The sequence below is a fragment of the Hyposmocoma kahamanoa genome, unplaced genomic scaffold (genome assembly GCF_003589595.1).
Source record: "Hyposmocoma kahamanoa isolate Upper Pololo Valley unplaced genomic scaffold, ASM358959v1 88, whole genome shotgun sequence".
NCBI lineage: Eukaryota > Metazoa > Arthropoda > Insecta > Lepidoptera > Cosmopterigidae > Hyposmocoma > Hyposmocoma kahamanoa.
Window position 1 is genome coordinate 280,922 of NW_020654466.1, and position 26,800 is coordinate 307,721.

The following is a 26,800-nucleotide window of genomic DNA, read 5'->3' on the forward strand; positions in this document are numbered from 1 at the left end:
TCATCACACGTCAGTCTTGAAAGAGTTGCGTATCTAATACAAACGTATGTACAACTTACCCTAGTACAAGTCTATTTATAACGTCTTAATTAAAAACGTGCCAGAAAATTAAATAAACGCTTTTAAATGTTATCAGAGACACATTCAACAAGATTCTTGTTGTGTCGGTATTCATACCCGTATACTATATAATATAACAGCTCTTTGCACATATTGCACTCTGAAAACTCTTTAAGCCGATAATATCATAAATAATATCCACAATTCATTTACGATTCGACTAGGTTTAACAACCATTTTTCACACTGCATCATCACTATTTAAACTTAAACGAAACGAGTTCAGGACATCGCCAAATTTGTCTCTCTGGCGTTTGAGAGTATCGTTCTTTTCCATTTTTGGTAGTTTGGAAATGCTTTCCACGCTTGATGCGTCTGTTTGGTAAGCTTCTTCCGGGGTAGGAGGGTTAGACTTCATGAGTCTTGATTTTGGAGGCTTCGGTCCACCAGCAGCAAAAATATTCTCTAATTTAGACTTCAAGTTTTCTCTGGACATCATAGAATCATCTTCAACATCTTCAGTCTCTGTTGCTGTTGCTTCAGCATTGGGCGTTGCATTGGATTGCAAATTGTGCGTTTCAACGGGTTGCAAATTGGGCGTCGTAATGGATTGCAAATTGGGCCTCGTAACTGGTCGCAAACGGGGCGATGAATGGGCGGCTAATATTTCTTTTTTCAACGCTAGTTGTATTGATGGCCTTTCTGGAATCGTCACGTTTTGTGCTGCCCTCATGTTCCCTGTAGAATTCGATCTTTTTAAATTAACTTCATCGTTTTCTTCCATCTTATGTTTGAAAATAGTGCTCAACTTTGACATAAAGTTAACTTGTCTATCACTGCCAAAAACTATAATTCCATCATTTGAGTTGCTTGACTCGACACTTTCTCTGGGCTTAGTTTCTATTTCGGGCTCTAAGATGGATGGTGACCTTTTAGATCTTGAAGGAACCGAATAAGATGTCTTAAAATAGGACTGGGCAAAGTAATTTTCATCAAAAGGAGGCGGCTCAGGTATATATGGGATATCTTCTCTGGCATCGTCTGTAGAGTCGTTCAAAGCACTTTTGTCAATAGTATCTGAATATCCCGATTCATCTGTTCTAGAGTTTGTTTCACTATCATTAAAAGCTGTCAGCTCTTCGTGTTCTCCATTATGTTCAATAATATTTGTTTCTTTTTCAACATCTTCATTTAACTTAGGTAAGTCTTCTCTATGTACCTGTGCTATTACATCATACTTTGACAATACTTGATTTCCTAATGATGCATCAGACCCTGCATCAGAAAGATCGCTTAAGGACTTTCTATGAGGTATTGGTTCAACGATTAAAGGAATAGGAACCATGTTTTTATCTTCGATATTTTCTTCCTTGAGGCTTACAATTTCTACGTAACTATCTTCTTCTGCTTGTAGTACTTGATCTAGCAAGTCAATTATTTTAGCTTCCTTTTGTTTTAAATCTATTTCTACTGTAACTTGATCATTTGCTGTTGTGATTTCTTTCATATCAGACATTTCTTGCGATTCGAATTTAGGCTCAGGCTCCTCTTTAGGTTTCTCTTCATTTATTTTGTTTTCATTTGTATTAATCATACGGTTTAATTCTAATTTATTTTGATTATAATTTGAATTTAAATTAGGACTATTTCCTTTCTTTTCAACATCTTTGAACGAGCTTAGATTACTGTGGACTTGCTGTCTTGAGAATACCTGCTGTGAACGAAAATGGTTACGTTCTTGTTTCGAAACTGCGCACATAAATATTACGTAGATTATTATACCTGAAAAGGAAAACAATCATCAAAGTATCAGCGTGAAAAAAAGTTTTGGTGTTAGTATTTTATTAAGCAGAATTTCAAAAGGAAATGCCGGCAATTTCTGGAAATTCTGTGAATCTTAACTCGGCCAATTTAAGTACTCACCGAAAGCTACTATTGGGACCCTGAATTTGTGAATTAATAATCGTTACTTCTAACATGAAGTACGGTGAACAGAAACTAATTTAAATTTATTAGGATGGCAAGGTTCAGAATGTATTGGCCTGTAGTTGTCCGTACGCTTACCTATGATAACCCAGATGACCACTACGATCCATGTGTACACGTCGAGGAAGATCATCAAATTAATATTAGTATAGATGCTCAACAATGGCGTTAAAGGAACCAAGAGAACCTGGAAATATATAATTAAAATGGTGCAGATACTTCCAGGTTGGCACTTCAAAGTAAGGTTTTGGAATCTCATCAAAGGCACCTGAAATATTAATAATTGTTGCGTACCATTTACTTCGACTTCTATGTTTTTAGAGTCTAAGCATAGCTCATAATAATGTACCGAAATTTCCTTGGGTAAAAAATTTCCAGTTACGCTCAGTCTTTAACCACGTACATTTTATTTCACCGTCGAATCACCCCTTTGCTACACCTCCTGAATTCCGTTACACGGCTTATTGTTGGAAAATCGCGTGAACCAAACTACTAGTAAACGATAGTTCGGTGCAAAAGTTTAGATGCAAGATTCATTACCCTAAATGGCGGTAAATGCGCCTTGTCCTGTGGCTGCACCGTCAAAATCAGCACCCAGGCAACCATAATCACGTGCAATCCAATATTTAAGTATATATATGCAGTCACGTAGTTTAATATCAGACTCGTTGCGATGCATGTTATTACTGGAAACAATACCAAAAGATGGAATTAGAATACCGGGTCTGTTGGTGAGAGGTAAAGGAACTTGAAGATTTTTATTTATTTTGGAGTTTAGATGTTTTTACAAAAATTACTTTAGAATGCTAAAAATGACGCAATCGGAAAACGTATTGAGTCCTGTCGTCGTTTTTTATAATTAACATATTTTATTTGCCCTGTCGATACAACCTCAAATGGCTTGGGTTGATTCCTCATAACAGGGAGTGTTGTATCAATTATTTGAAAACTTTATAGCGTATGTGAAAACACGATTCTTGAAAATTTTCGCGATAGAAAAGAAAATACAAGAAAACCGCTTTATTCAATACGTACTACATATTTACCAATTTTTTTTTATATCAACTGAACTAACTAGATCACGTATAGTATACGATATACATTTTTCATCATTATAAATTAAATGGCTTTAATAACGTTTGTAAAAAAAAAATCACTTCTAAAATAAAGACAGTATCCCTGCCGTCCGACACGCGCAATAGAACCGATTCAGTACGGGAAAAAAATTATTTCGAGCCGAGGTAACATTGATTTTAAATGCCTCATCTTAACGTACTTATAATAGTGATATTCTTCGCATGGATGTAATTTTCGAATTGCAAGAAACGTATTCGGGTTGGCTTAAAAATATTTACTGATTCCTCTAAGCGTCGTATTCTAGAACTCTACTCAATGCTCAAGTCAGGACATGAGTATGATTCAAAGCACTAGAAATCATACTCAAGTCCTTGCCATTAGGGTCGTATTTCCAGTGCTTGAAATCATACTCAAGTCTGCTCAAATCCTGACTTGAGCATTGAGTAGTTCTGGAATACGACCCTAAGTGCGGTGAGGATACGACGTAAGATAGGGGCAGTTTTTCGACCCACTTAATAATAAGAGGGCAGGTTTTAAAATCACGTCTAGTGTAAATATAATGTCGGCAGAGTTATATGCAATATCTGAGGCGTTGTCGTATGTCCAGACGTTAATTTGTCAAAACGTGGTAATCATGACCATTCCACATATAGCTCGGCGCACTTATGGCAAACGGTGTGTTATAAAATTTTACAACAAATAATTAATGTTACGACTAGTGGGAGATGCTTGAGATTGCAATGGGTGCCGTCACATATTGGCTTGTTAGGGAAAGTGGAAGCGGACCAGTAAGTCACTGCAGCTTCTTCAGAGGGGCCTGAGGTTGATATTGTGCCTGACTTCTCTGAAGTGGCAAGCTATAAGAGCAAGTTCCATTCTCGTTGGAAATAATATTTCGATGTGAGATCCCAGGAAAAAGAAATCTAGTACAAGACTATGCAGAGTGAGCCTCCTCGGGACACGAGGTTTAGTTTCACCATGTTAAGTTAAGCAGGGGTCAAATTGTCAGCGCGCATAGGCTTCGATCCGGACACGCAAATGATGTCATTTGCTCATGGAGTGTGTTCGGACGGAACCTATCAGGGCGCGGTTATTTGCACAGGCTGGTCTCCGTACATTTAATGTTGGGTGATTTCAATCTGTTTTGTCGGAGCCAACATGTAGCGCCGCGGAGATTTTGTTACATGTTTAGTTAGGTAGTATTTTGATTTATCTGTCTGGATTTTATTAAGTGTTTTCTTGATGTACTGTTTTTCTAATGGGGCTAACATGTTAATTACGTAAGCTGCAGTCGAAGGATGTAAAAAAAAACAAATATTTCATAAGATTATTTATTCGGAATAATTTTATTCACAATCAAGTATTAGGTAAATCTAAAATTACAAATGAGTGACGATATTAGAATATTAGAATGAAAAGTGTCCGTTTCCTGGTTCCAAGGGCGATGCGCTGCGCGATCACGTTTAGATCAGCGACTATTTGACAGAGTTTCGGGAAAATAGCGCTGATATATCTGAATTCCTATGAGTTTTCCTGTCTTCATGTATTTCAGCATAGATTCCGGGTTCCGGTTCACTCTTTGAGGTAAGCGGCGTCGAAATTTTTTTCTTTAGGTAAGATCTTAGGACAAGACCAATGCCAGTACTTGCACTTAACACGATCGCATATACCGGTATTGTGGTGTGGTCGAGAGATCTTCGGTGTTACTCTTGCGTAGAGTCTGCAGTTCAGTGGAGTTGAGCTTGATCATCCTCTTGCGGGCTTCTATTGCTTTCAGATTGTCGTGAGGTAAATTCACAATCTTCAAAACTTCTCTCATGGTGCGGTCGTCGACATTTGTGATAGTGAAGTCGGCCGTCTGTAGCGAACATCCCTTAGGAATAGTAGTTAGGTAACTTCCCTGTATTGCGTTATACTGATTTCCTGTACAGGATAAACGTGCTTTTGTTGGAGTGGATAAGCTAATTATGTAGTTCCTATCATCCAGTACCACGGGCGATGCGTTGCGCGGTCACGTTGCACGCCGTCAGCAGCTCGTGGCCGTCGTACGTTGATGCAAGAAATAAGTAGGTTGAAATAAAGCGCTCCGTCAGCGGTATGCGTGAGGTGTAGGCATGTAACATGCTCAATAACGATCAAAGCTCCTAAATATATAAAGTTTTATAAAAAATGCCTCATTTTCATTTCATTGCCTTATTTTCTTTACAGCGGTCTGTAGTAAAATTACTATTTAGCACTAAACATATTTTACATCGATTTAAAAAAATATTTTTTTGATCTCCTAATGGAAATTGTGGCAGTTTATTTATTTTCCGTCATGTTAATCCACAAGACATCATAAAAGCTTTTAAATCAAAACATGTTAAAAAAACTGAAGATCTCTGGGGCATATCAACTAAAGTCATAGACTCAGTTATCGATCTAGTTTCCCCACATTTAGCTGTAGCTTTCAATAGGTGCGTTGACGAAAGTGTTTTTCCGATTTAATGAAATACAGCAAGCACCCTTATTCAAAAGAAAAGTTGATCATAGCAACTATAGGCCCATTTCAATTTTACCAGCTTTAAGTAAAATATTCGAAAAGGTTATGCTGACTCAGTTACTGTCAGTAGGAATCATATTTTTCGTAGTGAACAATACGGGTTTACTATTGGTAGATCGACTAGCGATGCGGGGGTAGCGTTTCTAAAACACATCTTTGATGGTTGGGAAAGGTCCCTGTACGCTATTGGTGTTTTCTGTGACCTCTCAAAGGCATTTGATTGCGTTGACCATATTACTCTTATTAGGAAGCTGGAATATTGCGATGTAAATGGCAAGGCGTCGGAATTTGTTATATCTCAACTACAGAATTCAGAAATTAGACATAAATGGAGTGACTTCTTTGGGTTCTCCGGTTAAAATGGGTGTTCCGCAGGGCTCAAAACTTGGACCGTTCTTATTTCCAAGAAGACAAAATGTGTTAAATTTGAATTACCTAACGTAAAATCGACTAGTCTAAGCATAGAAATAAACGGAGAAAAGTTAGACCTTGTTAATAAAGCAGTCTTCTTGGGAGTGACCTTAGATAGTAAACTTAAATGGTTTCCACATATATCTTCCCTGGCCAGCAGCTTAAGCTCCGCTGCATACGCAGTCCGCAGAATACTTGAGCTTACCGATGTTAGTACTGCTAGACTAGTTTACTTTAGGTACTTCCATAGTATAGTCCTACGGGATTCTCATGTGGGGTAAAGCGGCAGATATTCAAGTCATATTTGTATTGCAAAAACGATCGATTCGTTCTGAGTACCGTCTAGACTCTTTTCTCTCAGAGAAAAGTTTAAGAAGACTGGTATCATGACTGTGGTAGCATCACAGTACATTTACTCAAATATTTTATATGCCCGTAAAAATATACATAATTTCAATAAGAAAGAAGATATTCATAATATTAACCTTAGAGCTAAGTCCAAACTCATGGTACCACGATTTCGTTTAAAGAAGGTAAACGACTCTTATGGGGAACTGTATACAAATATACGCGATTTAAATCCGGAAAAATAGTTTCATTTCCTAACTGTATACGATTTTACAATAAGATTCCGGAGCATACATTAAGATTTTCTAAGTTTAAAAACTACATTAAAAATATTTTGATTGAAACGTCTTACTACAAAATTGAAGACTACGTATTAGATAAAGACGACACGGCTCCAGAATCCATACAAATTTGATTCAAAGTGTATTCCATAGCGTTTATGTTTATTTGAAAAGAGCAAAGAGTTTCTTGCTCGTTCTTCTCAGGGAAGTCAGCGTAGTGAACAAGCATTAGCTTAATGTCATGTTATGTAAATGTGACGTTTTCAAGTGTAAATTTATTTTGCCTATGGAATAAACGATCTTAGACTTTAAACAAGGTTTAAAACTGTCGTGGAGCAAAAAGTATACAAAAGATATTTATACAACTTCAGAAGCTGCCATGAAAGTGATCAGTTTCCCTCTTTTACGTAGCATCTACTAATTTATTATATATTGAAATAAATGTTGTATATGATAAATATTAGACTGCCTCTGTGGCCGTACGGTTACCATGCCGGACTGCCACGCAGGGGTCCCAGGTTCGATTCCCGGGCTGGGAGAAATATTTGTATGGACTGCATTTATTTCTCTCGTGAGTTTGGGTGCAATTTGTGGTTGTCTGTGTGTGTCCATGGCACCCGCGAGTCAGGGTTTCCCTAGTGCGGGGCTATGTTGAGTGTGTGCGTTATTATTATTATTTAAACAGCCTCGGTGGCCGAACGGTTACCATGTTGTATTGCCATACAGGGTTACCGGGTTCAATTCCGGGCCGGGAGAAATATTTGTATGGCCTATTATATTTCTGTATTTAGTTTGGGTGTTTGTGGTTGTTTGTGTGTGTCCATGGCACCTGCGATACAGGATTTCTAGTGCGGAGCTATGGATGTGTGCATTATTATTATTATGCACAAAAGCAACTTAGAAATTTTAGTCATTCTTCTCAGAGTCTGCAGTTCGATTGAATATTGTTAAATAAATTCGATGATTCCGTAAGTAATTTGCTTACTAATGAAATAAATATTTAGAAGTATCATTTTGGAACGTTATAACAGCTTCTTTTTGCTATCTTTAGAGATACGGCAAAGTAGTATAAATGGCCATACCACGCCACCACGCCGTGTAAATTAGATCACGACATGTTTTTTGTGATGATCATGTGTAAAGGCTTTCGGAAATATCTACTCACTGTACATTGTCAGAGTGAAGTTAGCGCATCGCGAAGACATCCGGCAGGGCGTGCGACTTCCACATCCGAATAATTGCTTCAAGAAACCAGGTTTCACATTTACGTCTTTTGAGCGATATCTGAAAACGGACGTAAGATAAACAACAACTTAAGACGTGTGCCTCAACTGGGGTGAACGAAAGGAGCCTGCCCGCACGACGGATACCTTTCTTGTAGATACATCTGGCGTACCCTGAGCAACAATCGGCGAGAACCTAACGATAACGAAATTTTAAGGACTGTCAATATTGAACAATTATAGTAAGGCTTTAAATTTGACTTTTAAATTTTGGTAACGAATTACAGAAAATATCCACATCCATGAACCTGCTGTTGTACGTCTGACATGATCGCCTAATAAGGCTATTGCCAACGAAACACTTCGGTCTTCTTTCCGCGACTTCTTAATTGAGAAAAGTATATTCCAAGATCTTTTAATTTGACGGGGTACTCTAAAATCTATAAGATTCAGTTGAGGAATGGAGTATGTAACCAGAAGTAGAGACGAAACGTCATTTCATTTGTTTGAAAACTATTCTGCTAAATCATTACGATGACAACTGCGCTGCGATTGACTAGCCCGAATTCGAAACAACTGACAGGTGTCGTCGCAATTTTTTACAAGAAATACAGAATATTTTTTATTACAATAAATATAGAATATTTTTGGAATATACGGAGACGTGTGACCTGTGTGTAGGTCAGTTGGCGCTGTACTATTTCAGCGTTCTAATTTGTGATTTCAGCGCAAACAATAGCTTGATATTTAACAGTGATATAAGACCCATTTGCCTCATGAGTAGTATAGGTTCGCGATTATTGGTGTTGCATGTAATACATTTTTGATATTTGACTATGTACCTTAGTACGACGACACAAGCAGCAACGGCAGTGTACGAGAAGAGCGTGCCAACGCACATGAATAGGATCATTTGGTCCATGTCCATTACGCTGGCGATTACGGCTGAAACACATAAAACGTAAATGATAAAATACTTGGGTTATTTACTCGACTACAGGTGAACGCCATACTTCGAGTATATAACCAGAATTCATTTAATTTGTTTGAAAATTATTCTGCCAAATCATTGCGGTGACAAATGCGCTCCGATTGGCCAGAACGAATTCGAAACAATTGACGAGAGTCGTCAATTGTTTCACTTCAAAACGAGCAGTATAACCTAAGCTTTGCTATAATGGACGAATATTTTAATGTTTAATTAATGATGAAATGTGATGTGTGCTGGTGTAATTACGGGCACACGGAACTTTTCAACTTACATCTCAGGGTGACGTACGCAGTGGCAGTGCCCCTCGGGGCTTTGCGATTTAAAGCTCTGAGTGGCACTGCAAATGTTATGGACAGGCGTGCAGCTTACTATCAGGCGCACAACTTGTTCGTCCCGTCACTTGATATTATAAAAAAAAAAAATACTGCACACACTCACAGCACCACACTAGGGAAACCTTGTGTCGCGGATGCCATGGACACACACTTTGACAATCACAAATTACACCCAAACTCATGAGATAAATAAATGTAGGCCATTCAAATATCCTCCCGTCCCGGGAATCGAAACGAAAATGCGTGGGCTGCGTGGCAGTCCAGCATGGTAACAGTTCGACCACAGAGGAAGATATTTTATTCCTGTGTATTTCATAAATTTTAGTGAACATACTTCACTAGTTTGTGATTATTATTGATACAAAGACCAAACACAAAGAAAAATTCCTTTGTTCTGGGTGGATTGGAACCAATGCCTTTTGCCATGCCTAGGTAGGCAGGTAGGCACTCAACTGAAGTACAGATCGAGTTAGCAGATTACATCGAGTATATAACCAGAAATAGAGACGAAATGTCATTTAATTTGTTTGAAACTATTCTGCCATATCATTACTGTGACAACTGCGCTCCGATTGACCGACCCGAATTCGAAACAATTGACGGGTGTCGTCAATTGTTTCACTTCAAATCGACCAGTTCACTTGAGCTTTGCCATAATGGACGAAAATTGCAAAATTACATATTTAATTACCGATGAAATGTGATTCCGTTTGTTTTGTAATTAGATGTTTTGCTGTTTTTCCTACACCACCGAATGGAACTGCACGCTATTGTTAGAGATATTATCTTTATTACAATAAATACTGAATTTTTTTGGAATATACAGAGACGTACACACAGGTCAGTTGTAGGCGCTGTACTATTTCAGCTTTCAAATTTGTAATTTCAGTGCAAACGAGAGTAGACATTTATAAGTGACGTATCACTGATGAGTTACCAGAAATGTATGGCTCTTATTTCGTCTATATTTCTGGTTATATACTCGATGGCAGATTATGTTTTTGTCACCGATCGTCGTATATAATAATTTTATTTTTAAGTTCGCGGAATGTTTACCAATAACAACAGCAGGGATGACGATGGCGAATATTGCAGCCTTTCTTTTAGGGTGTACGTAGGCGAAACACGGCGGCATCAATTTGTCCATTGCCATCGAGAGCATTAGACGTGGCAACAGGAACATCGCTGCGAATAGGCTGGAACGTGAAAAATTCAAATAAGTATTTTAAATGCAGTTTCAGTGATTCAGGCAGTGGCGGATTTGCAGTCTTAGCCTCCGTGCGCCCCAGGCCATGTAGTCAGCACCAGCATTCGTTCAGTAGTTTTTGACTTTACCGCGATCAGACAGACAGACGTAGTGATTACATTATATATATGTAACATATCTATATTTTACACATAAAATGTACGAAAGTGTTTTAGGAAGATTGTTGCTATACGATGGGGTGCAGTGCGGCCTGCCATAATGTGCGTGGACCTTTAGAATATTTAGGTACTTTGAGTTATTTGTCATCATCAGTGAATTTCTTGTCACGATTGGCCACCCTAGTCCCGGGCCTGGCGTCAGGGTCTGAATTAATCACGGATGCACGTAAGGAGCCTGCCCGCACAACGTACCTTCCCTTTCCTGTAAGTTTGGCGCAACCTGGGTAACAATGGGCGAGTACCTTACGCCGATTGGTAAAACCTTTGCCTGTGCCATCGATACGATAAAAACAATAACGACGTCTTAAAAAACCTGCTTAAGTCAATTGTCTTTATGAATAAATATAATTTTAGGGCGTGTCAACGATTACTCATTGATACATTGATTGATTACACATCACTTGAGAGTTCAGCAGCAGCTGCAGCTATTTTTATGATGTCAAGTGAAGTGACACTGTGCTCCTGGTGGTAAGCTACACACCCGTACATAACAATTACAGACCCACTAAGAGTCTTACTACCCTGAGTCATAGTAGCAGTATCTAGAGCTCCTTGTGAAAGAGTTCGTCCAGGGAAGTACCTTACCTATATCTGCCGCCCAACAGTTATGTGAGCATTCCTGCGTTCCAGTTTCGAAGGGTAAGGGTTCTGGTGAAATTACAGGCACATGCGACTTTTTAACTTACGTCTCAGGATGACAGGCGCAGTGGCAGTGCCCCCCATATCTTTGCTAGGCTCTGAGTGTCACTGCAACTGTTATGGACATGCGTGTAGCTTATCATCACTTGATACTATAAAAAATCATTTTTTACTTTCATTTGTCGAATCGACTTACATACATATACTTCACGCCTTTTTCCCATTGCGGTAGGCAGAGACAACAGTCTTCCATTTGCTGCGGTCCTGACACACATCTTTCGCCTCATCAACACGCATCAATACTTTCTTAGGGCCATGGCCTCAATTTGGTTATGATAAGTTCGTCTTGGTCGGCCCATACCAACTCGCCCGCACACACTCGCCTTATAAATCGGATTAACAATGTCGTGCGACAATGTCCGGACATAGCTTCCGACTTAAAGGGCAACTCACGTCTAGACCGCTACCTAAGACCTTGCCGGCGAGCTCGTAGTCCGAAAATACCTTATCTCTCGAGTCGGTAGATAGGTACAGAAAAACTTGGCCCAGACGCACATAAAACATGATTATTAATATAGGTACCTATGGGCCCAAAAGCGGTAATATACGCACCTGGAATAGATGCCCACGGTTCCGCCTAATGCGACGACGTAACGAGCCCAGTCCATGTTCATGTAGGTGAATACGGTAGCTATAGCCGCCGATGTATCCTGAAATGTCATATGTTCGAGTGCTATGTTTTCATTATGTCAAATATACCTACTTTATTAAGGGAATATATTATCTGTCTTATATGAAAAACAAACAGTAGTTCTCTATAATTCTGCCGCCGTTAGTTGAAATGGCGCATGTGACAATGTCACAAAAGTACCTAGTTTTGCATACGGCAGTACACAGCAAAAAAGGCGAATACGCCACCTTTTTTAAATTTTTTTAACTAGATGACTTAGGTATGACGTTACCTAGCATAAGAGAAAAGGGCGTAGGTAAGTACCCACACATTTATTTCGGTTTTAAAGTTTTATTGTTATCGATAATTAGTTATTGATGTAGTTGGTTAAAATGTCGTGCTTTACGCATCTGAAGTTTTGTTATTCGTTAAAATTTGCTTTTTTTTACATATTTCTTATATAAAATAAAAATGCCTCCGTGGCCGATGCGAACGGTTACAATTCCACGCAGAGGTCCCGGGCCGGGAGAAATGTATTGTATAGCCTACACTTATTTCTCTCGTGAGTGGTTTACTTTGTGGTTGTTTATGTGTGTGTCCATGGCACCCGCGACACGCAGTTTCCCTAGTGCTATGAGTGTGTGCGTTATTATTATTTACCAAAGCGTTTATAAATTTTTGTAAACGAAAAGTTGTTACTGTCGGAAATACTCATTAACAACGTTTCCCTACTGCTTTAAGATTAATTTAGCTAACCTTAATACCTAGTATTAAATTTCCACTCAGTATTGTGCATTAAATAAAGTGATAGAAGCATTCCTAAAACTTTTTTTACAAAAAATCCGTGGAATTACCTACACATCTATTTGCCAAGTTTTATTAAAATCGGTTACCGGAAAGAGTGTTAAACCGGATTCACAGTCTATTTTGCCACCCCCAGAGGTGGACTATTTTCTTCAAATTTAAATGGGACCAATACCGATTTTGATGATTATTTTTTATTGGAAAAAGGTTCCAAAGGTTCATAAATTGCGTAACACACACAAAAAAGTACAAACGAATTGAGAACCTCCTCGTTTCTTGAAATCGGTTAAAAAGGCGAATGTGAACTCGCTTACCAATACAAAATAAGGCACCATCAAAGTGACGACTGTGGCCAAAATTACATAAACGAAGAGCGCTACCCCAAGTACAGTCATGATTGCTTGTGGAACGATACGGCGAGGGTCCTTCACCACCTATAATACACAGGCAAGAATAATTTCAAAATCAACCTTAGGTCATTCATGTTACGTTCCATTTCGTTGCAAAATCGGAACCATGAAAACTTGAAACTCTAACCTCATCATGATTCGAGCTGATTATATCGAAACCTGCAAAACCGTAGAAGCATACAGCGGCGCCCTTTAACGTGCCCCATAAGCCGTATGGAAAGAATCCACCATTGCCAGCGTCGAACTCTATGTCCACGATCTCGTCGGCTGTCAGACGCCAATTCCCCGGGTCCGCTAAAATACAAATTGCCATTTAGCCTCTTCGTGCTTTTCTGTATCCACCCTTATTACGTGCTTCAGCTGAAAATAGGGAGGTATGAGAATATAGAAGATAATCTACAGTTCTTCTATTTTCGCAATGTCCGTTGGCAATCATAGGATTTCCGAATGCACACGAATATTAATTTCCTTGTCCATTAATTAAAATCTATAATAACTTGAATTTTTTTCTTGAATTCTTGAATTTACTCCTGTCAATAAGCAAGTTAACCAAAATATAAAGTAAACAAAGTGTGCTCTTTTATATAACTAAAAATGAATATTTCTCCAGTTATTAATTATTTCAATTCAGTCCGTATCTGAAAGCATTTCTTCATCTGACATAGCTGTCTTAGTATGTTCGCCATCGATGGAATTGTTATCTTTCCTGAACGGATCGGCTTCTTGTAATAAAATACAAGTATAAGCTGTAAATTATCTGTCATATTGTATAATAAATAAAAAATTAATGGCAACTCTATGTACTTCTTAGTCGACTAAACGCGTGCAGTCTGTACCAAAAGCAAAGGGCAACTGAATAAAACCCGACGACAACCGAAACATGACCTTTACCGAGGGACATTAAAAAAATAGAAGCAATGTACCTACGTAGGTACATGATAGTGCATGCTAACCATTCGTAGTCCTAAAAACTCAACCATTATCATGGTACTAACGTACAACATAAAGAAATTCTAATACTGACCTTTAGTGGCACCAACGATGACGATGAACGTAACGATGACAATGTTGAAGATGGCACAGATGTTGCTCACTATCACCGACTGCCGCACTCCAAAGGCCATTATGACTACCACAGCATTAAATATATTCATTAAATCAAAATTTTTAATCGAATTTCAGTTACCTATTAAAAATAATGTCATCCCTTTCACTCTCGTTTAGTTTACAAAAGATGACATCATTTTCTACATTCAGAGTCATAGAAGACTTTTTATTACTTTATAAGGCAATAACCAAACTTAAGGACACGAAATCTACTTGAGACGACCGATTTACCACCACGTGCAGCATTTGCTGTCGTGCAACCGTTGGACGGGCGGTTATTACGTGGATATAAACCCTTTTTTGACCGACTTAATGCAATTGCGTGTCGATAAGTGTGGTGAAAAATTTGTTAAAAATATTTTCAACAAAAAAAAAATACTGTAGGGACTCACACGCAAACACAAGAACTGTAAAGAAAGCGAACATATCAAAGAACGTGGATAACCAACGGTGCTTGACGCTAAACGACCCCATGTCCATGAAGAATTCGTACATCTCCCCATTTAAGAGCGCGTCGAAATAGGTACTCATGCCTTTCGCGATGCTGGCAGTACCTAAAACAATTTTTATTTGGTATAGGACTGAAGATTGCTGTATGAGCGCATTCAGTCGGGCATTTCTTTTCTGTGTTGTAATTAACGGCTTTTTCAAAGTAATATAATAAAATTCTAATATAAATTAAAGTTTTTATTCCAATTGCCAACGAAAAAGGTTCAAATTCAATGTTCTAAAGAGGAGATAAAGAAATTTTATTTAGCATCGAATCTGATTATTTATGAAATATACCTTGGTATCTAAATCTGGCTGCTTCTGACTACGTAATTCAAATCACTGTCGTTAATTGATAAACTGACTGTTACTACTGTACACACACAACGCATAAAAGCAGATCGAGGGAACGATGTCATATCGTCGCCTATACTAATGCGACACCGATAAAATCATTAAGCATGATTGTTTTGCATAGTTTTCATAGGAATTTACCGTCAACTGATTATCTGTGTCTGATCTGTATCGGTGAGTAAAGAAACGCCCAATTAGGTATTTGAAGGTAATGATCAGTTTTCTAAACCCGGCGCGAAACTTACCGAATACAGCCTCCAGTATCAAGTTCCATCCAATCATAAACGCGAGGAACTCTCCTATAGTCACGTAAGTGTACATGTACACTGATCCAGCTTTCGGCACTCTTGACCCGAACTCTGCGTAGCACAGACCTGAAATTTATTTATTAATCTTTTTGCATAATACAATAATGTACAAATGGCGGACTTAATGCCATAAGGAATTCTCTACCAGTCAACCGTTGGGCCAAACAGAAAAAAAAAAACAAAAGGTTGGTGCTACACTTAATAAAATAAACATAATACAGCATAAACATAATTTATATAGCAGCTGAATGGAACAAAATGGAGAAAAGGGTGGTTAAAATTGTTAAGGATCTGCGTTCACGGATGAGAAGCCAATTTACTTGACGTCGAAAAGTAGAGGTGGTCATATTTTTGCAGACCAAATATGAACCTAATGCAATTGTTGAGAAGACGATCTAACTTGTTCAAAAAAACTTGAGAGATATTACTGTAACACACATCGACATAATTGAGTACAGGCAATATCAGAGCCTGAACAAGGAGAGTTTTGGTTTTAACGGGAAGAAAGTGCTTAAACCTATACAGAGCTTTAGTGTGTTTGTTACCCTGCAACAAACGTCGGACACCTGGGGACCCCACGTACGACCTGAGTCAATAATTAGCTTCAGATTCTTTACTTGATTTGATAGAGGAATTACATTGTTACATGAAATGTAACAGTCTTTTCCCTTTATGATTACAACGAGACAACTTTGTCATCGTTAGTTCTTTTTTTTTATGTAAAGAAGGAGTCAAACAAGCAGACGAGCCACTTGATGGGAGGTGGTCATCGTCGCTCAAGGACATTTGCAACATCAGATGAGCTGCCTATGCGTTGCCAGCCTTTGAGAGCCTGTAAACACGCTTTTTGAAGAACCCCATGTCATTTTTTTTTTTTTTTTATACATGACAGGCAAATGACTCCACTCCACCTGATGTTAAGTGGAAAGTGGTATCCAAACGCGAAGGAACCTAGTGCAGCGATGGAATCCTCACTGCACTAGCCGCCTCCACCCTGCCTGCCTACAATATGCCTCTTCACGCCTCGTTTGAAGGACCCCATATCATAAGAGGGAGGGAAGACATGTGCCGGAAGGGAGTTCCATTTGTCAACCGTGCGGCAGAGAAAGGAGCCACCGAACCTTTTAGTACGCGATGGAATTGGGCAGGTAGTGAAACGGTGACTACGAAGGCCAGCACGCGTGCTTCTGAGCAGGAACGGGGAAGGGGGGATGAGGTTGAACAGCTCTTCAGAGCACTCACCATGGTACATGCGGTAAAAGGCGCTAAGCGATGCAACATCTCTACGCAGTTGCAGAGGTTCAAGGCATAGTGCAAAGGAAATACTTCAGGAGGAAGATCTTTCCACATCTTGCAGGTTCGAGGACGGAACAAACGAGATGCCCGCGTAGTCTGTATGGCCTGCTTCTTGCCTTAATTCATTTAATTATGTCGGTGCCTATGGTTTCATAGTAATCTATTTATTCTCGATATTTATTTATGACGTTAATCTATTATAGTTCAGCCTGATAAAACCTTCATTGAAATAATTTCTGTGTGGCTGTAACTGGTAAGACAACTCACCCGCAAGCAAGGACGCGACGGCAGCGATGATGAATGAGAGTACGACTGAAGGTCCGGCTACTCGTACAGCAACTGACCCCACCAGCACGTATACGCCAATGCCCAGAGTATTGCCTAAGCCCAGATTCGTCAGATCCCATCGAGTCAGACATCTTGTATAACTGTATAGAAAAACATGACGTACACCATAATATACCAAAGAAATACGGAAAGGTATATAATAAACAGGATGTGACAATAATGACCATTGTTTCGTCATCATGAGCTTATTACAGTACATTGGCCGATTGGACTGAACAAAAGGGGGCACTATGGAAAAGGGACTTAAAAAAATTCAATTATTTTCAAAAAAAAAAATTTGTGCTTGTTTCAAGTAGAATAGATCTAAATAGACATTTTTTACACTTACAATTTTTCGTTTACGGCCGATAATTAACGAGAAAATTTTGCGGGAAAAATTATTATTTACTAAGAGTTTAGCGCTTTTAAAATTACAATTACAAATTTCGATCGTTTTATCGCTTTTGTTATACAGTGAACTTGTGTGCGTTTCCGTATTAGTTCGATCTCCTTTTGTGGGTTTAGGTTAGGTTACTATATGAAAAGGCATTACGAGCCGAGCGAGCGAAGCAAGCGTGGCGCGGCAGCGGCCAGAGTGCCAGAAGCTAATTTGTTGAAAACGAGAGCCGCCACCTAAAACCTAAGCTATCTGTGCTAAAAAAGAATCCGGACCCATCCCTTCACCTTGGAGAACTAAGAAAGGGTTTTCTAACTAATTTCCCCAAAAACAAAAATTTGAGTAGAGACAAATTGATAAGAATTCTTAGAAGAAACTTTTTTATATAGGTGTAATCTATTCGAAACAAGCAATATTAATGATTTTCATCAAAATTTAAAAATTGATCGTATATTTTTGTATGCTTTGCGAGCTCCTAGGAAACAAAAAAATAAAAAAAAATTATAAGAATTAACAGTGTTTATTTAGGTCTATTATACTTGAAACAAGCATTGGCCACTCACACTATTTGTATCAAAGGATTTGACATTAAATTTTCCTCATTCAGAATTAATCCGACCTTTATGAACGGCAAAGAGCAGACTAGGCAACCTGGCTACGACGATGATCGTAGATTATACTTCTTGTCCGTTTTGAGTAACACAAACTCTTACCGTCGACATCTTGTTTGTGAGATATCTTCCTCTGAATAAGGATGTTTTCTCTTGAGGATGTTCTTGAAGTTGATCAGTCTGTGACGTAAAGCCATTGGTCACTAGCGATTTAACACATCTGGACTGCTCTTGGTTAAGACCTGATGAGAAACAATTTTTCACATACGTGATGACGAACCCTTATTATAATGCAAAGGAATGTGTTCTTTAGTTAACGCTTATTGATTGAAAATGTTTTGTTTCCCTATATAATAATTATTTTCATAATAAATCACTTATGAATTAAAAAAAATCGTTTTTGTCTTCCAATGTCGCTTGCTTTGACTTTTGAGTGAAAGCTGACTTTTCAAAAGTTGTCTGTTTTGTCAGCTGACCGTCTCTTCGACTTATTTTTTCATGAAGAAAATTTCATTATCAAAAAGTTTGAATAGAATTTCCGTTAACTAAAAACTTCCATTGTTTTCATTTAAAATAGTAAAGGTCCTTTTGTTTAAAGCAGAGGTCAGCAAATCCTGCTTTTCCCACATGCTGCCTTTTGGTCTCTCGAATATGGATGTTCCACAAAATACCGATACCGATGAAATTATACAAGACAGTGTGGAAGAGAAGGTTGGAAGGAGTCTGAGGACATTTTTAGCAAAAGACAGCTTAGGAATACCTACCCTAATTCATAACAACGTACCCTATATAAGTACTTAAATTTGGCTCACAAATGAAATTTTAATCGTTGTACTCTTGATGTTTGACTGTGTTGATTATGAGTCGATACCCCAAATGACTTTGTTTGATTGCCCATAACTTTCCACTTTGGAAAAAATATATAGTGAAATTGGGGATATAAACACTGATTCGTATACGGCGTGGAAACACGATTCCCAGAAATTTTCACGACAGAAAAAAATACAAACTTACCTCGAAATTTTGCAAGAATTTTGTTATATCTACTAAACTAAATAGAACACGAATAGTATATGATATATCTACGTTTTTCGAATGGCTTTGATTTTGTTAGTACGAAAATAAATTCAGAAATAAAGCTAATGTCCCGCTGGACTCGCGCAAAAGAACCGATTCAGAACGGGAAAAATTTTAATTCATGCTCAGTTAGTATCGATACTTAATGAGTTTGCCGACCACTGGTCTAGATACACAGAATACAGCAGAAGTGCCTCCTCGAAATCACTATAGGAAAATTGTGAAAACATATTATATTTGTTAAATCACACGTTGAGCAGGTAGTTAACAGTTTTAACAACACACAGTAGTGTGATATCTGTAATCACAGAGCGATAACAATCTCAGTTAACTCTTATCTTACGGCTAACCATTGTGTAACCAACGGTTGATGATGATAAAAGTTTTTTATTAACTTTTTAAATATTTGTACCTCGTTTTCACCTACACTAAATAATCATACAAAGAGGAATTATGCCAGTACCTTGGGCACCCTATTACTGATTTAGACTTAGTATTTAAGTGCGTAAGTATCTTATTTCTTGAAAGGTTTACTAAACTGAAAATGGCGGACATAACTATATAACTGATGGTAAGCTGTCCATTACAGTTGCAGTGCCACTCAGAGCTTTAAATCGCAAAGATCTGAGGAACACTGTCACTGCGCCCGACAACCTGAGACATAAGTTGACAAGTCTCATGTGCCTGTAATTTCACCAGCACCCTTACCCTTCAAAACCGGAACGTAGTAACGCTGACATTACTGCTTGGCGGTAGAAATAGGTAATGTAAGGTAGTAAGGTAACTGGAGATCACAAAATCTTCACAATAAACCTTTCGAAACTAATATGAAAATAATCCGAAATGCCTAAAACCTGACAACGGTGGCGTGTTCCGAATGCAGACCTCAACACAAAGTGTCATTTTACTCAAAATTTAAACCGTATATCAATATTACACTTTAGTTCACGTATAATAAATTAGATGAGAGTACTTTTAATCTGTAATTTCACAATAAACCAGGCAATCGTTTTATCACAATACCAAGATTGCTGCGTGTCTTAGGCTTATGAATCCGGTGGTCGTTACTAATCACGCTACATATCACAAGTGAAGCATATGAGAAGCTTCGCAATTCGTTCAAATTATTCGTCCATCACGCCCTTGCGACTGGAGAGAACAGGTGGATGATTTGTTGCCGATTTTAGGACTTTTTGCGTGTAAATACGTAATTCGGTGGATTTGGTCCAGGTTGATTTTTGGATTCGGTGTATTTAATAAAAAATATTTCAAGAACTAAATTTTATGGTTGTATGTAATATTTTTTATAATGTGCTGTAACGACTAAAATATAATAACAATTCATTGGTTATACAAGTATTGTCGTTTACGAGTAATATAGAAAAAAATATATATTTTCTGAATCCCGTGGCCTTGGATTCGGTGGATTTTATGCCACCGAATTCAGAAAAGCTTCCACCGAAGTCGAATAAAACTGCCATCGAAGCCATATTTTATTTGAAAAGCAAGAATTTTATACATTTTTCTCATATAAATTTTATCATCGTATAAGTTTAGTTATTATAATCGATTCTCACAATTTTATATTACTTCGGCTTCCCGCCGAAAATGGATAAGAAAAATCAAAATGGAAAAAATCAAAGAGATCAAGCAGATGATGGAACGTGCTAGAAACGTGCTTTTGTAGCTACAGATTGCGTTCTAAAATTTCTGAACTGAAAACTACTTTTAATTAATAATCATAACGTGGAATTTGTTTGCGTCATCCTGGTTGATTTATACATATTTCTTCTTTCATTCTATTAATTTTAATTTTTAAAGCTTGATTGAATAGTTAGTCATATTAGTGAATGTTTCTGTAGATTATTGAACGTTTTTATTGCCTTTCTCATAATATTTTATACAAAAATTATGCCTTTTGTAGATTATTCTGATTTTGGTGGATCAAATATGTCATTACTTGTTAAGAATCTGGTTGCCCAAATAACGGAATCTTATATAAGCTTGAGTTCGTTTTCCTTCCCGCTCAACTTACTTCCCGCGCAAAAAAAAATCGACCACTGAAGTCAGGGAATTTAGCCCTTCTAGGAGAAATGCCCATATCCATTTGTCGATGTAGTGCAGCGCAAGTGACATAAGTATTTACGAGTTATCGAAATAAATTAATTGCAGACACGAAATTCAGAGGAAAACCGTATATCTTTGGCTCAAACGGTGGGGGCGAGGAAGGTAGCGTAGATTTCCGTAAAAACAAAGGCCGTGCGCGTAAGACTACCGAAGCGCAGAACTTGTGAGCAGTGTCCACCGTAATGGATTCATTAAAATCCAAGACTTGTCAGAGTCACTTCAAATTTCGTCGTCTTGTCGCAAGTGAGCGATATAAAATTTTGTACAATCTTAATTATAATAAACACTTAATACAATAATATAAAAATAAACACTTAATACAATCTGTGGTTGTCAAAACAACTAGTTTCTTTGGATGCTATTTATAATATAGCATCTAAAGAAATTCTTTGTTTTGACAATGTTAATGTTGTCTATATTCATTACTATAATAAATAAATACCGTTTATATTTACTTTGCAATAAAATGTAATTATTGAACTTTACAATTGAAGACAAAAGAATGATAACAATTAATAATATCACAACTTGATTCTGCAAAGACACAGGCTGTAGTTTGTTTACTTTTCTTTGAAATAAAAGTATACAATTTTTAAAACGATGTCGTGATTTATTTTTCAAATATCTAATGTTTACATATTTTTGAAATAAGTGAACGTATACATTTTATTGCACGCGACTGTACTCCATGAATCATTATTGTTTAGTAAAGCGACACACGACCTACATTTCGTGAAAACTTCAAGGAAAACGCCGTGTGAAGAATATTGGACAGGGGGTGTTAACTAAGTCTATCAGAACTACTTTTAGGAACTTTTGTTCATGGAAGATGTCTTAGTTCCTGCTGATACCGTCTGGCTGGCTGCCGCCGTACCTATTTCTGCTACAAAACAGCCATGTTATTCATAAGTACCTGGTGCCCGTGACTTCGTAGTAGCCTATGTACACTAAAACTCACCAAAACTGGTTCAACGGTTCAGTCGTGACAACGTAACAGATAAAGTTACTCTTGCATTTATAATATTTGTTTGGATAAATGTACTGACAAAACTACAGGCACGTAGAACATGTCAATTTTATGTATTGTATATTTTATGTAGTAGCAATAGGGCTCATGAAAAGAGTTCGTCCAGGGAAGTAATGCTACCTTGTGATGTAAAAGTACGTTACGGAGGGTAAGGGCACTGGTGAAATTACAGGCACATGGGACTTGTCAACTTATGTCTTAGGATGACATGCGCAGTGGCAACCACTAAGATCCTTGCTACTTAAAGTTCCGTTCAGAGTGGCACTGCAAATATTATGTCCCATCAAAAATTTGACGCTTGGGAGAGCCAGCATAATTACAGATACTTACTGGTTGACGATGCGAAACGTGTATCAAAATCGTGGCTGTGGTATCTGCCTACCAACTCGGGAAAGTGTAGATATGTACGTGTGTGTCGGTGTGCGTAAAGAAAAAAAAAACAAATTATCTTAGACACAAATACATATTCAAAAACAACATTCTATTATGCTGCCTTGCTTACCATAAGAACAGTAAGTCTATATAAATTTCAAACTATTAATATTGTAAAAACGACAGTATGTGTATAGTTAAACTAGTTTCTTTTGAATTTCTCCTAATTGGTTTCTCTAACAGTCCAAAAGATTTCCTTCACTTTTCTTTAGCATCATGTTATATCCCATGACCCCTTACCACTGCAAATGTTTTTCAAAACTCACTTTCCAACTGAGTCTTGGAACCACGTTGATGACGTTTTTAAGAGGCCTAGAGGTTGGTATCTACTACATTGCAATAAAGAGTCATTTAAATTCCTATTTTTCCATCTGAATGAAAAGTGACGACGAGATCGACGACGTAGTAAACACGCCAAATTTCACACTAAAATTCACTCTTGCCTTGAAAAGGCTCAAACTCAGAGAACAATTTTACAGGCAGGGAATTCCACCCCAGTGGCATACATACGTCATATGAATGTGGAAACGTAACGCTTCGTGAGAATCTTGAGTAATATGTGAAACTCCAGTCTACATCTAGTACCTCGATCCATGATAGAATGATTGATGATGATGGCGGAATGATTTCATGCAACACACTCCGTGATATATCCTGTAGAATACTGATAAGCAGACGATGCTTCAGTAGTTGTCTGGCTACCTTATTTTCATGCGAAAGTAACTCATTTATGGAACGAATTGGGCACAAGTTACAGCACAAGACGTAATTAGATTCACGGTTCTATCAATATCACTGTGGTTTGTGAATGTTTACCATGTATTACGTCTCCCTACAGGTGAAAGAAAACGGTTCACAATCCTTGGGAAACGTGTCAAACCTGCAACCCGCATAGGCTCGCGCGTCCGCATATCCGCAAATCACGTCTTTCGATAGGGTAAACATGTAGATTTATCTACTGTAGGTACAACAACAAAAATCCAATGCGATGGTAGAGTCTGAGTCTACTTCATTCTTAAAACAAACGATAATTTTCTACTGCGATGCATTGCACGTGTTTCAATACTCTAGAAGTGCTTGTTCGCGTTGTAATTCATATTCGAAACCACGTGCTTTTAAATAGCGTTGATTAACTTGTGATTAATAGCCCAGATACAGTAAGGCAACATTGGCTTAGCATACGTACCTTGAAGTCGGCTCCATCACTATTTAAAACTAAGATTAGTGAAACAGAAGTAAAGTACCTACGTGTAGAAAACATTACATCTCAGCAGAAATGCTGCAGAGCAACTAAGTGCTGATAACAAATGATAAGATAAAAAAATAATCGCAAATCGGCGCCCGCGCTTCAAGGAATAAACTTCATTAGTAGTGCTACTCTGCGACACCGTTTTTTGACGCTTGATAAGGAAATCTTTTAGATATGTTTGAAGAATTTTATTGTTTCATCTCAAGGTTACCGTCCACAGTATTTAACGGGCATATCAGTTTGTTTTGACTAATTTTCACCTAGACGCAATCAGTATTTATAACCTGTATGACTGTTTGCATTGTGCCATCACCGTTACGAAAAATCTACCATTTAGTCGTGAACTGTTTAGTGTAGTCGAATGTGGAGTGGTAAGAGTGATTTGAGAGAATCGAATGAAGTCACAAAGAAAAAAAGAGAAACACGAATTATTTACCTAAGCTTACGAGTACAATTCAAGACTGGACTATCCTATATCCATTTCAAGACACGAAACACTTTTTTGTTTCACAGAAATAACCACAATATTTTTTTAAATCATTCACTCTACAACTCGAAAGTCGTTGTCCACAAAACTGTTGATAAAATTCACCTTTTTCTTGAAAAGACGGTTTGAAATAACGCAACTTTTACATAATTCAAAAACCACGCGCTTTCTGTTTTGATTTCTTGCTAAAAACCGTTAATAAACTTAACAAAATATCGCTATAATAATGCACTATAGTATAACATTTTAATGCTCCAAATATCGAACATTACAAATATATATACACAAGTAAGAAAGACTCGTTACGAAGAACAATTGTCGGTGAACTGACAGATAGCAAGCCGTTATCAGATATTTCCAAGTCAATTTGATTATTATTTGCCTATCACCGACTTTTGCTTCACCAAATATCGAATCCATTGTAGTCGACTTCAGAAATGGAATAATTAACGATTAAGTTGGGGTCGAAACAGCATCAAGTGGAGAAAATTAGGCAAAGCGTTTTCCCACAAGAGCGACCAATACACCTGCGCAGTTGTCTGAATTGCCAATACTAGATAATGTAATTACCCAAAAATAATTTAAATGTTATTAGCAATCAATTTAATAGTAGTAGAGCTCTTTGTCTACATCTTGCAGGTTTGAGGAAGAAACAAACGTGAAGCCCGAATGGCCTTAGTGTGCCAGGCATTAATGATGTTTGGGAGGGCTTTACAACCATAGATATTTAAAACTGTGGTGGGACGTGCAATGGTGGAAACGTAATGGTGGTACCAGTTCGAAAAGTTCCTACTCGTTATAGAGTCGGTAGAATAAACAGAAGGCCAATCGGCTCTATGGAAAATAAATCGTCCTACTATAGAGCCAGTCAAACTAAGCCACGGACCCTGCTATAAAAAACTTATCTATTTATCGCACATGTCATCAAAAACTGTCGTAAATCATAAATGGTATAATTGTGAAAATACGATTTGAAAGTTCAAAAAATTACTGAGGTTGGAACCTCAACTGAATGGATTCAGTAATTTTTTGAAAAAATAAGTGGATAACTAAATATTAAAATAATCTTTAATTCGCAATAAGATCTTTTCAGTAATTTGTTAGATCTCTCGTGTTTACTCAATATCATCATTTATTTTTGAGGTATAACAGTAGGTAGTAGGTTTCATGTATGTTATTACACTCCGATTTAGTGTCACTTACTAAGTATATCTCTTGTACTAAACCATTTTCTTATCTACTGTCTTATCTAGATTTAGCTTAAAACAATATTTTTATTAAGGCACGATTAGATTAATAAAGGAAGAAACCGTAGACCATTTCATAAAGACTTGCATACTTTTCTGATGATTTCATAATTTATTGGAAATCGTATCACAAAGATAGATGATAATAACGCCTATGCATATAGGATTTATATCATTTATAGGCGTTAATATAATTTAATCCAATCAAAACATTCAATTCACATCCTACAATTATTTGCTATATCACAGCAAAAACAACAGCTAATTCTGTGAAACGCCTGGAGATAGATTAGGAGATATTTTTTTGTGAAAGACACGATTGAACGTGATAATTTCTACAGGCGTTTTTGCCTCCTCGTACACTACAATCTGTTTTAAATATAACACCCTCGTTTGGATTCTTCGATTTTCAGTTTCGATTTCGAGTTTGAGTTTTCTGGGATATTGATAAAGATACTTATAATAATAATAAGCCTTCATTCTAAAAAATATTTCAAAAACAAAGTTGCATTTATGCAAACACATGCAAAATAAAATAAAATTAAAATGAAATTAGATTATTACAGTTCCGAATTGAAATATGCGATTTAGAATTTATTGGAACGCCCATCTCTGGACGTAGGCCTCCTCCATCCTGTGCCACTCACCCCTGTCCGCAGTCAGTCGCGTCTGCGTTACTCGCGCCCCCTGGGTGACGTCGTCCTTCCAGTGTCGGCGCGGCCGCCCTCGCGGCCTACGGTTCAGTCGTGGGTATCAGTGGAGCACCCTCTCGCTCCATCAGCTGTCGGTAGACCTGGTTAAATGTCCAGCCCGTCGCCATTTCAGACGACTAGCAATATTTGCCGCGTCCATTATCTTTGATTATGTAAAAGAAAAGCCTTTGATTGTCTGAAAGATACAGACGTCGAAATTGTGACACTAGTATTGATTTTAAATATCCTTAGTAAAGGATATCTAGTTTGTTCAAATTTCTCAACATGGTCATTCGAGCTCATCAGCCTAGATATCCAGTAAATGGAATATTTTACTACAAGACAAAGTTGTTGTATGAAATTCTTATCACA

The 26,800-nt window shown here is 37.6% G+C and overlaps 1 protein-coding gene across 1 annotated transcript; it reads right to left on the minus strand.

Moving 5' to 3' along the window:
• Positions 1-8: 8 nt before the first annotated feature.
• Positions 9-24,510, minus strand: LOC113235681 (cationic amino acid transporter 2-like). The gene is made up of 15 exons (XM_026471523.1): positions 24,439-24,510; positions 18,193-18,332; positions 17,023-17,183; positions 15,397-15,525; positions 14,701-14,862; positions 14,226-14,330; positions 13,329-13,495; positions 13,106-13,225; positions 11,930-12,027; positions 10,310-10,449; positions 8,770-8,872; positions 7,870-7,988; positions 2,586-2,731; positions 2,124-2,232; positions 9-1,841 (listed from the first exon to the last, which is right to left on the minus strand). The coding sequence occupies exons 2-15, from the start codon at positions 18,285-18,287 to the stop codon at positions 301-303; spliced, it is 3,195 nt and encodes a 1,064-aa protein (XP_026327308.1). The 5' UTR covers positions 18,288-18,332; positions 24,439-24,510; the 3' UTR covers positions 9-300.
• Between the last annotated feature and the right edge of the window lie 2,290 nt (positions 24,511-26,800).